At 46.5% G+C, this 12485-nt stretch overlaps 1 protein-coding gene across 2 annotated transcripts in view; it reads left to right on the plus strand.

The window, feature by feature from the left end:
- TRIM54 (tripartite motif containing 54) overlaps positions 1–12485 on the plus strand; it is a 374309-nt gene that overhangs the window by 147933 nt on the left and 213891 nt on the right. For both annotated transcript variants that reach the window (XM_069605492.1, XM_069605494.1), the window contains exon 2: positions 5969–6141. In XM_069605492.1, coding sequence (XP_069461593.1) covers positions 5969–6141 — 173 coding nt within the window. The remainder of the gene's footprint in view (positions 1–5968; positions 6142–12485) is intronic.

Here is a 12485-nt window from a genome sequence, read left to right on the forward strand (position 1 = left end):
TGCACAATATGTGCATGCGCCGGAACATGCCCCTGCCCCCTTACATTGAACTGCTACCATCTGATGATGATGAAGGGGAGGAGGAAGATATGGCAGGACATCATCACGGTGCAGATGCACAGGAGGGACGTGCTGTGCGCCAGTCAGTGATTGCACAATATTTCTGACTCATGTCAGCAGAGGGTGAGATGATAGTTGGACAGAGGGCACTGGGTGTGGGGGTACATTTACACTATGCACTGTATGCACTGTAAATGAATAAATGACACATGTGCAATGATGAATGTCCACTCAGGTCTTGTTTTTCACACAATTGGTGTATTAAATGTAACAATGTAAACGTAAGTGCAAAATCCCTCCACCACCCTCACGCCCGTCCCCCTCCCCCACAACCCCCCACACCCTTACCTCCCTCTGACTCCCCCCACAACTCCCCCACACACATTCGCCCCCCTCCCACTCCCCCCGATGTTGAAGGCCAGTTGCTCTCATCCTGGGACCTCTTCCGGGGTGGGGCTTGTGCAGGGGTTGCGTCCTGCCCATCGCTGTCATGGTCTGTGCTTGTGGGGGTGGAAGAGAGGGACGGCATGAGTGATGTTTTGATAGGCATCATACATACATTAGGACAATTGCTCATCCACACAATTGGGGGTAAAAGGCATTTGTGTTTGGATGAGCACGTTCTTTGATAAATGGATGGTTTATGCAGGCATACGTTGGCATCACTCATGTAGCCCAGGAGCAGTGCTATCTGACATGCATACTATTTTGGCCATGCACGCTGTGTGACTCGTGGCATTTTCATCTTTGTGTGATATGTGTCATGTACGATATTGCCTTGCACCAGGCATCTGCATGTGTCTGTGATGCATCAGCCTACTTTGCTGGGAGTGTGTGTGTGTGTGTGGGACCGTGGCTTGATTCTTTGAACTGACATATTGGTTGACTTTCATCATATTTGGCATAGCAATGTTTACTTTGGACACTCACCTCCATCGCCCGATGTTGTGGTGCCACACTCCATCTCGCCAACTTCTTCGATGCCTTCCATCCCTATCATGCTAGCGCAGATGTCCTCCCATGGGGTGAGCCTGATCGGGGAACTGGGACCTCCTCCTGTTCCCATGGCCTGGCTGCGGTTCACAGAGAGGATGTTTCATACCCTTAGTCGCAGGTTGTCCCAGCGCTTGTGACAATCCTTAATCGTGCGTGGGGTGTTCCCCACACACTGACCTTTTGGGCAACAAGTGCCCAGATCTCTATCTTTTTAAGCACTGCCTCTCTCTTCATGTTGTTAGAGAACACTATGGCAGCATGCTCCTGCAGTGTGTCTACCAGCATCTGCAGCTCATCCTCATTGAACCTTTCTTTTCGCAGGTGGGCAGCTCCCTTCTTCAGGGCCTTAGGCATAGTGATGTTTGAGGTGGATCTTTTGCAAAAATCAGCAGAGTCCCAGGGGTCCTGTGTGGTGAGGATGTCAATGGACTGTGTTTTTAAAGATGGCCACCGTGCTCCTTTCCGTTCCTGTGTGATGACGCTACGTCCGGTTCTGCTTATTAGCGGTGACCGTAAATAGCGGTGACCGCTAATAACGGTCACCGCTATTTAAGGTCACCACTAATGCCGCTTTGGACAATGTCGATAGTGTTATCTGCACTATGCTTGATGCCGCTAAGGACATTTTGGGTGCCTTTAACGGCATGGCGCAAAAGACCTTACCGGCATGGCGTAAAGCTTGTGCCCGCGAAGTCGTAATAGTCCTCTATTAACGGACTGGTGACAGCACGGACTTGCTATTTACGCCATGCCGGTAAGGAACGTTACTTACCTCCAAACTCGGAATGAGGGCCTTTGTCCGTCGACAAAGCTTTATAAAAGATGGATTGAACTGTTTCAAGCCATCTTTTGTAAAATTAGGGGGTCATTACAAGGTTGGCGGTAAGGGGTTAAGGGCGCCGGTAAAGGTGCCAGTGCCGTTAACCCCTTGCCGCCGCATTACGTGGTCCTTTAGCGGGTCCTGCTAAGGGCGGCTGGTTTTACCAGGCGCCCTTAGTGGGACCCGCTAAAGGACCAGCATCCTAACAACGGGCCCATTACTAACGGGCCTGTTGTTAGCATGGTCTCCATTCCCATTGAGCCCTATGGGGGCTCGAATGGGGATCGCTTCCCTGAATGGGGAAATACGGGGTCCTCCAAGGTTGGAATGGCCAGGTAATTCCACATTCAGTGAACCCAGACCCGGTATGCGGTAACGGGGTAGCCATGGCGCTAATAGCGCCATGGCTACCTCCAACCTTGTAATGACCCCCATAGAATGTTTAAAAAAGAAGGCTTGAAAAGTACGCAAACCATAAGGTAAGCATACAAACATATAAATGCTATACATTTTTGTGTGCACCTTACTATGGTTTGCGTACTTTTCAAGCCATCTTGAAGTACACAAACCATAGTAAGGCACGCACCTTACTATGGTTTGTGTACTTTGCAAGCCATCTTTAATAAACATAGAAATATGTTTATAACAGATGGGTTGCATAGTACACAAACCATAGTAAGATATGCATACAAATATATAAATGCTTACATGCATTTATATAATTGTTTGCGTACCTTACTATGGTTTGTGTACTTTTCAGACCACGCCCATGCTGAAAGCCATGCCCCCAAATGTTCGATAGGTGAGCAATTCTTGCACTGTTGCACCTTAATGTACCCCATGAACAAGTGGCAAGAGGCTCTAGCACATCCCAGTAGCGTAACAGGACTGAATCCTGAACGGTGGAGCTTGTCACGTGGGAATCTGAAGCTCCGTGGAGTCTGTGGAACCTGTTCTTTGTGAGAATAGATTCCACAGATATGATCTGCACTTTCCGTTCTGTGTGTGTGTAGAAGGTTTGAACTAACACTGCCTGTGCTGAGCCGAGGGCCAGATCACAATGCAACGTTGCAATGGTGGACTTGTCATTTTCCATGCCATTAGCACTAGGACAACACTTGCATTTGTGCAAAACAGATGCTTTCAGTGCATGTTGTCACTAGGGCAAACTGACCCGTATTAGCCCAATGGCAACCATTGGCAAAGAGCAAAAACAAATTGAAAGAATACATGTTTCCCGCTAGGGCAGTTTTCTGATAGTGTGCAAAATTACATTTGCAACAGTGCAAGTGTAATCTGGCCCCTGGGCTTTTACTGCTGCTGCGTGTGCTCAGTGGTGGACGGGCCTAGAGGGAACTCTCAGCGCTCCAGATAAGACTTTGAGGTATTTTACTCCCCATTTTTAAACTTTGAGAGTAAATGCAATTTCAAGGGAGTAAAAATGAGCTTTCTCCTTCGCAAGAGACTGAAAGGTATGTGTCATCCAGATGACGCGTGCAAAAAGTAAGCTGTATGGTAACATCCTTGCACGATTCCCCCTTCCCTCTCTCCTGCACTTGCACGTTCTCAATGTCACTGGGCCTAGTAAGATTGTTGTTTTGTTCTCCCCTGTTCCCCTCCCTTTGCCTCGTCGTGCTCTGAAACACTTGCGTATGAGCGCGATACAAATAAAATATCATATCATATCACGATAGCGGTCCACAATGTGACAGAAAAGCAGGTTTCGCTCACAATAATAAAGCCCGGAGTGCCGTAGCACAAGCACCCTCTCACCAGCGGAAAAGATGAGAACTAACACTCTGAGCTTCCTGCGCATGTAACAAATGGCATGGTCAAATGCTGGCGGGGCAGCTAGCCTTGCACCCTTTAGAGGTCGGCAAATGATTGACTGAGGCAATAATAATCACAGCGCTTAGAAGTTGAAGGAAGACTGCATGAACCACTACGTAAAGTTAAATGCCTGCCTGGATTACCTTTACTGGGACATGTCTGGCTTAGTTGTATTCCAGTTACAAATGTAACCATCTTTTTTGTTTGTGTTGTTACGGCGCTTGCATAGGTGGGAGGGTCAGGGCTTGAATCTCTGAAAGAGGCTGTGAGACCTGTGATTGGTCTAATGGCAATCACTCAAACTTGAGCAAGGGCCCTCCTGCCACTGACCATCTACCACATTGGCTCCAAGTTAAGGTTGGTGGATGTTTAAACTGGACATTCCACACTCACCCCTGCCTCAGATAAGGTTTTGAGGTGGGAGTATTTTACGCACTTTTTACAATTAAAGTGTAAATTAGAATTGTAAGAGTAAAAGTAATTTGCCTGCAAAAGCGTCCAAGATGTATGTGACAGGCAACCAAAACATGATGAAACTTGAAAATGAATCGAACACATTAGAAAGTGTGCAGTTGTGTAGCAAAGATGTCAGACTTCAAACAATGCATTCTATTTATGGAAAGCTTTCTCCGGACACACTAATGTATATGAACACACCACATAGATGAGAAAAGCTCACTGCACCCAGTTCAGTGAGCACATGTCTTGTTTTCAGGCTGCTTCCCCTACTGTTCTGCGATTTCATCCAGGCAGAGAACAGTCAAGATGTTCTGGTTTCTGCAAAGTCCCCTGCCCTCTGCTCCCTAGTGTTGCAAATAAATACCCACAGAAAGATAACATCGGGTGTATTTGCAAGATTTGAATGCGTAAACATGTCTGGTATGCGCTGATCTGGAGGCCTCTGCACCCTGGCCTTCTTTTGTGGGGGCACCCTGGCTTTCTGCTCCTTTGACCCGCTCTCCCATCCACTGCGTCCCCATGATTCGATCTTTCCTCCTCCTGACGTCCATTTGGATTCAAGAATTTCTCATAGAGCTTCCATCATGTTGTTCCTCACTCTTAGCAAATCTTATATAACATTGTTTTTATGCGCACATCTTTACATCTATTGGAACAAATGTGCTTTAAAATCCACCATTTGCACAGATTTGTTTTCAAAACTTACTTGGTTGGGGGGGGGGTGGTGGGGAGGAGACCCCACCACCCCCAAACACTTGCGTGCTGCATTCGCTTGCACGGTGGCCCACCCCTGCGTGGCCTACATCTCAGCTGTTGCTTCCATGGATGACTTTCATTCTCAGAAAGAAATGTGGATACTATTTACAAATCGAATAGCACTAAAAGTAACCCACATTCCAGGCAGTTCTAGGGTCTCAACGCCCTTTGTACCCTGCACTTGGTAGTGGCGGCTGCCGGTCTCTAGTCAATTCATCTAAACCCATTCCATCTAATACCATTCCATCGAAATGTTTCCATCTAAAAAATTGCCATCTAATGCATGGTTTGGGGGGGTAAAGGGTTAATTTTTGTTCAGGTGCATTTTAAAGGGTAAAAAACAGGGGTTTATTGGGGGACCCCCCCCTCCAAAAAATAAATAAAATAAAATGCATTAGATGGACATTTTTTAGATGGAAACATTTCGATGGAATGGCATTAGATGCAATGGTTTTAGATGAAATTACCATAAACCACGGCTGCCATATCCGCACATGGCGGCCATCATTAAATGAATTCCTATGGATTCTGCCTGCAGAAATCTACAGGTATTCCAGCCATATTTCCCGCTCCACGCCCCGCTCCATCAGTGGAGACCTGATGAACAGTGGCACTGGTTGGAGAAAACACACAGAGATTAGTCTCAGCCTGTTTCTACCAATCCAGGCTATTTTCACCTCAATGAAACTATGGCTGTTACTTGTTTCAGTCTTCTTATTGCATGTCTTGATGTCTACTTGTGTCCACTCCCCCCTCCTCCCCTCTCTCTCTCTCTCCCTCTTCAGGGGTACAATCTCCCCGCCCTCTTTTTAAAATGTTTTATTTATTTATTTTTCAATATTTGTTACATGTGTTGGTAAGAATCTCCACCGGTTCTCCTACCAATTCAATTTAGTTTTTTCCCAATTGTGCTTCTAACTCACTACTCCAGTATTTTTGTTATGGTTTTGGTTCATGGTGTTTTTTTTCTTTGAGATGTCACAATTGCCAGACGTGTGCATACATGGTCTGCGTTGACGTTCATCCTTCACGTCTTTGCTCTTTCAGGCCTCCAATCCGCTGTGGCAGTCCCGGGGTTCCAGCACGGTGTCCTCAGGGGGCCGCTTCCGGTGCCCCTCCTGCCGCCACGAGGTGGTCCTGGATCGACATGGGGTCTACGGGCTGCAAAGGAACCTGCTGGTGGAGAACATCATTGACATCTACAAGCAGGAGTCCTCCAGGTAAGAGGCCACACCGCTGCGGAGAAGCTTTGACTACACCCATGCTCACCACTGGACAAGATGCTGATTACAATAGTTGAAAAGTGAATGGATGAATGAATGCACTGTGGCCATTGCAGGGAATAATCTTAAAGGCATCTCCTGGCAGGAAGAGATGATCTTGAGGGATGTGCTGATCAGATGTCCTCCAAGCTGTTTTCTCCAAGCCAGATGGTCGGCTTCATCCTGAATGCTCATCGGTGGAGCATTCTGTAGCCGGGGTCCTTACAATGCTAAGCGCCTCACTCCCTTGTAGCCAAAGCGACTTAGCGAGATCAAAAGAAGGCGTGTTTTAGGTGATCGCAGGGAGTGCCGAAGGATATAGCATTTGTAGTTTTCGTTGAGGTGTTTAGGGGCCTTTCCAAGGATGTCTATTCAGGTGAGATCTTTGACGTGTTTCCGGCACTAATGGGAAGCCAGTTGACTGGTCCCAAGGGAGATTGAATCCCATCGCTTATTACCAGCAGGCAGCTTTTTAGCATAGATCGGGATTGTGTAGAGACAGGAGAGTTGGTATAGGGAACAGCTGTGGTAGATTGAATTTCACCATAAGAATCAAACATTTATGGGGCGTCCCTTTACTGTTAGGTCGCCCTCAGGGATATTGGTAGGTGGACATAATGGCAGAATATCCAGACAACTGTACCCATCTTGGAACTTGGGATCATTGAGAGTCAGGACTGGCTCTTCCGATTTTTGTTTGGATGCGGGCGTGACAGTTTGAGTAGGAACGGGGAGTTGGCGGCATAGTTTGGGTCGAGAAACATGAGTCTGGTATGAGCAGGCCAGGGTATCTAGACTTTCCATCGAAAATCTATTCATCTAATTCATTTCCATCGAATTTTATTCATTGAAAATACTTTACATCGAAATGCATTTTCATTGAATAAAATTCGATGGATATTCGATGGATTTTTTTTAATTTAAATATTAGGGTTAGGGCTATTGTAAGGGGTAGGGCAAGGGTTAGATTTAGGGTTAGTGTAAGTGATAGGGCAAGGGTTAGAATTAGGGTTAGGGATTAGTGTAAGGGGTTAGGGTTAGGGCTAGTGTAAGGGGTAGGGCAAGGGTTAGATCTAGGGTTAGTGCAAGTGGTTGGGCAAGGGTTAGAATTAGGGTTAGGGATTAGTGTAATGGGTTAGATTTAGGGTTAGGGCTAGTGTAAGGGGTAGGGCAGGGGTTAGAAGTAGGGTTAGAGTTGAGTTAGGGGGGTGCCTTGGGGCTTGGGGGTGCGGTTTGGGGGGAACCCCCCAAAATAAAAAAAATAAAAAATTAAACGTTACATGAAGCTGGCTAGTGCCAAAATACTTTGAAGATTTCAGCACTGGACAGCTCCATGTAACGTTTTAATCTGAAAAATAAATGCATCGAAATGCTATCTTTCATTTAAAAGTACATATCCATTGAAACTTGTCCATTCCTATATTCGATGGACAAGTTTCGATGAATATGTACCTTTACATGATAAAGATAGCATTTCGATGGATTTACATTCAATGCATTTCCATCAATGGAAAGACCATAAAGCTCAGGCCAGTGGCCAGGGCTTGACTTCTGTTTGGCTGTTCGTCATGTAAATTGGATATCGGCAGCATAGGAGTGGTGCAGCAGATGATGCTGGCCCACTTTGATCTACCGAAGGATATGGAGGCAGATATTGGAGAGGGCTGATCAGATCAGTCACTTATCAGTTCCATAAAACAGGATTGCAATGTAAGTAAACGAGTCAACATGTGTTTCGCTCACACTGTGCGTTTCTTGAAGGCTAAAATCTTTTTACGCAACCCTATATCCATTTATACTTGCAATGCAAATAAATACACAAGATTTGCACATTGTAAACCCAAGTCTGGGAAACGTTTGATTCTTCAGTCATGCATAGTCCAATGTAAGCAGAAAAGGTGCTCAGGTTATGGGTTACTCTGATCACATACCTTTCTCCATTGTCTGAAGCGTGATACATGAAAAAAGGGAGCTGGTTGTTAGCTAAAACATTCAGTTCTTGGATATTCTGCATCTTCCAGGTGGGTAGACTAGTCACATCAGGTCAGCGTGTTCCTGGGGTGAGTAGCTTCCACCTAAGATCCCATCCCTCCTCATGGACTCAGGGGCCTGCCTCTAACCTCACTTATGGAAGGAGGTGCTTTACTTTTGAACAGTCCCGTAATAATTTCCCTGAACACAATAAAGGTGGCAGGCGGTCTTAGGTCCTTGCTACATCCGAGAGGCTACAGGCCAGGATTTCATGGTGTTGGGCTTTCAAGGCTGCGCTGAGGTCTAGACGGTGGTGGGTTCCCAGCCGCTCTAGAAGCATCACCCCAGATTTTGAGGAGCAGCATTTCTGTGCCGTTCCCTAGTCAAAGCCTTGAGGAGGCTGCAGGGGCCGCAATGGTCCCCATTTGTCCATCACCCCTGGAAAACACCCTTTATTTATGTATGGGTTCCAATAGAGCTTTCCCTCCACCATGTATGCATTAAGACCTCCTACATCAAAATGTGTTCTCCATTGAAATTTTAGCTGACAGAAGGGTCTGGAATTACACGTATCTTTATTTTCAACATGCCTTCAACATATATAAATTCACCCCATCTTTAGGTGAGAGAATTATAAGGGAACCCACGGCGCAATAATATTCACCTGCTATCATTTTCTAGGGTCAGTTGAGCCCAGAGTGGAGTGCACTATATTAGGATACCTATTATTATGATACATAATACTTTGTTTACTATCACAGATAATATTAATATCAATCAAACCAAAATCCTGATGTGGGTGCCCATGTATTGCTGATCCATTATTGTATTACATAGCTGTATGTGTATGCCAGCCGTGACGTAAAATGGAACATATCGACTTATGAGGAAAGACCTCTATCTGTCAATTGAGCATCATTGCTTTAAATTGAGGATTAGGTGTGGCTAGAACGAGCGATAACTCTCTCCAGAGCTCCTGCAGGATTAGGTGTGGCTAGAATGAGCGATAACTCTCTCCAGAGCTTCCGGAGGATTAGGTGTGGCTAGAACGAGTGATAACTCTCTCCAGAGCTCCCGGAGGATTAGGTGTGGCTAGAACGAGTGATAACTCTCTCCAGAGCTCCTGCAGGATTAGGTGTGGCTAGAATGAGCGATAACTCTCTCCAGAGCTTCCGGAGGATTAGGTGTGGCTAGAACGAGTGATAACTCTCTCCAGAGCTCCCGGAGGATTAGGTGTGGCTAGAACGAGCGATAACTCTCTCCAGAGCTCCTGCAGGATTAGGTGTGGCTAGAATGAGCGATAACTCTCTCCAGAGCTTCCGGAGGATTAGGTGTGGCTAGAACGAGTGATAACTCTCTCCAGAGCTCCCGGAGGATTAGGTGTGGCTAGAACGAGTGATAACTCTCTCCAGAGCTCCCAGAGGATTAGGTGTGGGTAGAACGAGTGATAACCCTCTCCAGAGCTCCCGGAGGATTAGGTGTGGCTAGAACGAGCGATAACTCTCTCCAGAGCTCCTGCAGGATTAGGTGTGGCTAGAATGAGCGATAACTCTCTCCAGAGCTTCCGGAGGATTAGGTGTGGCTAGAACGAGTGATAACTCTCTCCAGAGCTCCCAGAGGATTAGGTGTGCTACCGGAGGATTAGGTGTGGCTAGAACGAGCGATAACTCTCTCCAGAGCTCCTGCAGGATTAGGTGTGGCTAGAACGAGCGATAACTCTCTCCAGAGCTTCCGGAGGATTAGGTGTGGCTAGAACGAGTGATAACTCTCTCCAGAGCTCCCGGAGGATTAGGTGTGGCTAGAACGAGTGATAACTCTCTCCAGAGCTCCTGCAGGATTAGGTGTGGCTAGAATGAGCGATAACTCTCTCCAGAGATTCCGGAGGATTAGGTGTGGCTAGAACGAGTGATAACTCTCTCCAGAGCTCCCGGAGGATTAGGTGTGGCTAGAACGAGCGATAACTCTCTCCAGAGCTCCTGCAGGATTAGGTGTGGCTAGAATGAGCGATAACTCTCTCCAGAGCTTCCGGAGGATTAGGTGTGGCTAGAACGAGCGATAACTCTCTCCAGAGCTCCCGGAGGATTAGGTGTGGCTAGAACGAGTGATAACTCTCTCCAGAGCTCCCGGAGGATTAGGTGTGGGTAGAACGAGTGATAACCCTCTCCAGAGCTCCTGGAGGATTAGGTGTGGCTAGAACGAGTGATAACCCTCTCCAGAGCTCCCGGAGGATTAGGTGTGGCTAGAACGAGCGATAACTCTCTCCAGAGCTCCCAGAGGATTAGGTGTGGGTAGAACGAGTGATCACTCTCCAGAGCTCCCGGAGGATTAGGTGTGGCTAGAACGAGTGATAACTCTCTCCAGAGCTCCCGGAGGTTCATTTTAAAGAGGGACCCTTCTGTCAATCAGCTCCTCTGCGATTGCGTTTTTTTGCTTTGTCTGTTCCCGTCTTTGCCAACCTCCTGTCAACTTCATCGTCCATCTGAAATTAGCATTGGCAAAGCCAATAGACATGGTTTTGTTTAATTGGAGTCTTGGAAGTTCCTTGTCCCATTTAATTTGACATTGTATGGAAATGTGTACAGTGCTGACTGGCCCACAAGCATCTAAGCACTGGTGGTCTGAGCAGCAGAGGGATCAAACAGAGGCCTAGAAGAGGAGAGATTTGAACCGCTCGCTAAACGAAGCCAAGTGAAAGATGTAATGGGTGTCTTTAGGGAAGGAATTCCGTAGTCTGGTCGCCAGCATCTGAAACGATCAACCCATAGCTTGGGTGAATTTAAAATGGTGGATTATAACCAGGCATCTTTGGAAGAAAAGTTCTGTGGTTGGTGCCACTGTTTTTTGTTTTGGAAGGAAAGGGACATTGATCCACACAGAGCCTTGTGTACAAGAGGGAGGACCCTGAAAGCCAGTCTACCCTTTTGCGAAAAAAAGTCAAATGGTTCCAGTTCTTGGGCAGTTATACGCTATGATCGCCCAAGAGTTTAGAAGTACTTTATACGCTATGATCGACCCAGAGTTTAGAAGTACTTTATACGCTATGATCGCCCCAGAGTTTAGAAGTACTTTATACGCTATGATCGACCCAGAGTTTAGAAGTACTTTATACGCTATGATCGACCCAGAGTTTAGAAGTACTTTATACGCTACGATCGACCCAGAGTTTAGAAGTACTTTATACGCTATGATCGCCCCAGAGTTTAGAAGTACTTTCTACGCTATGATCGCCCCAGAGTTTAGAAGTACTTCATACGCTGTGATCGCCCAAGTGTTTAGAAGTATATACGCTGTGATCGCCCCAGAGTTTAGAAGTACTTTATACGCTGTGATCGCCCCAGAGTTTAGAAGTACTTTATACGCTATGATCGCCCCAGAGTTTAGAAGTACTTGTAAGAGACACAGAACCTGATGTTGCGCCCCAAGGACTAGGACACTACAATAGTCTAAGTTTGCCCCTGTAACAGCACAAGCTCAGACTATGGTCACCCAGTTGTCCTCTAATAGAAAAGGGCCTGATTGGCTACAATAGCATGGGGTCGGAGTTACTGGACCCAATGATGGCGCTAGCTTTCATGAGTTTCGAGAGAGAGGAGTCAAATATAACTCCTAACAATATGGCTTTAATTTCATTGCAGTTGACCTTATTCGCAATGGAAACTTAGCTGTTGCCTGGAAATCATTAGTCGCCTATAGTATTGGCTTTTTTTGTCTGGTTTGGAATGATATTGGTACAGGTGGAATTTTAGTGTTTTTGTATTGTTTTGTACTTTTATGGTTTTTACTGAAATAAAGTTGAATTGATTAGTAGCTTGTAATAAGAACGGACTCTTTGTCTTGTTTAGACAAATCTAACTCAGTTTCCGTCACCCTTGAATGCTATTACACCGGTTGCTTTTGCAGCATAGGATATCTTCTGTGTCTCTGGTCACCCTGAAGATAATCTGGTTGCCAGTTGCATGATTGCGGAAGGACCGCTTCAATGAGCAGACTGCAGTGGTTTGATATATATTCAATAGGAGCGGGGATAACCGTTAGCCCTGTGGGACCCCACAGTCTACTGGGTAAGAAAAGTATTAGAAGATATATAATCATTCACTATATTAGCCGCTGAGGACGGATCTACACTGGGTATAACCTGCCTATGGGGTGCCGAACTGTCCATGGGGGAACCAGTGCAGAGGCCTGCCTTTTAGAGCATGGCGGAAACAGCGCAGAGGCGTCCCTGTTAGAGCATGGGGGAAACAGCGCAGAGGCGTGCCTGTTAGAGCATGGGGGAACCATCGCAGAGGCGTGCCTTTTAGAGCATGGGGGAAACAGCGCAGAGGCGTACC

Source organism: Ambystoma mexicanum, chromosome 4p, assembly GCF_040938575.1.
Source record: "Ambystoma mexicanum isolate Mex_15411 chromosome 4p, UKY_AmexF1_1, whole genome shotgun sequence".
Lineage (NCBI taxonomy): Eukaryota > Metazoa > Chordata > Amphibia > Caudata > Ambystomatidae > Ambystoma > Ambystoma mexicanum.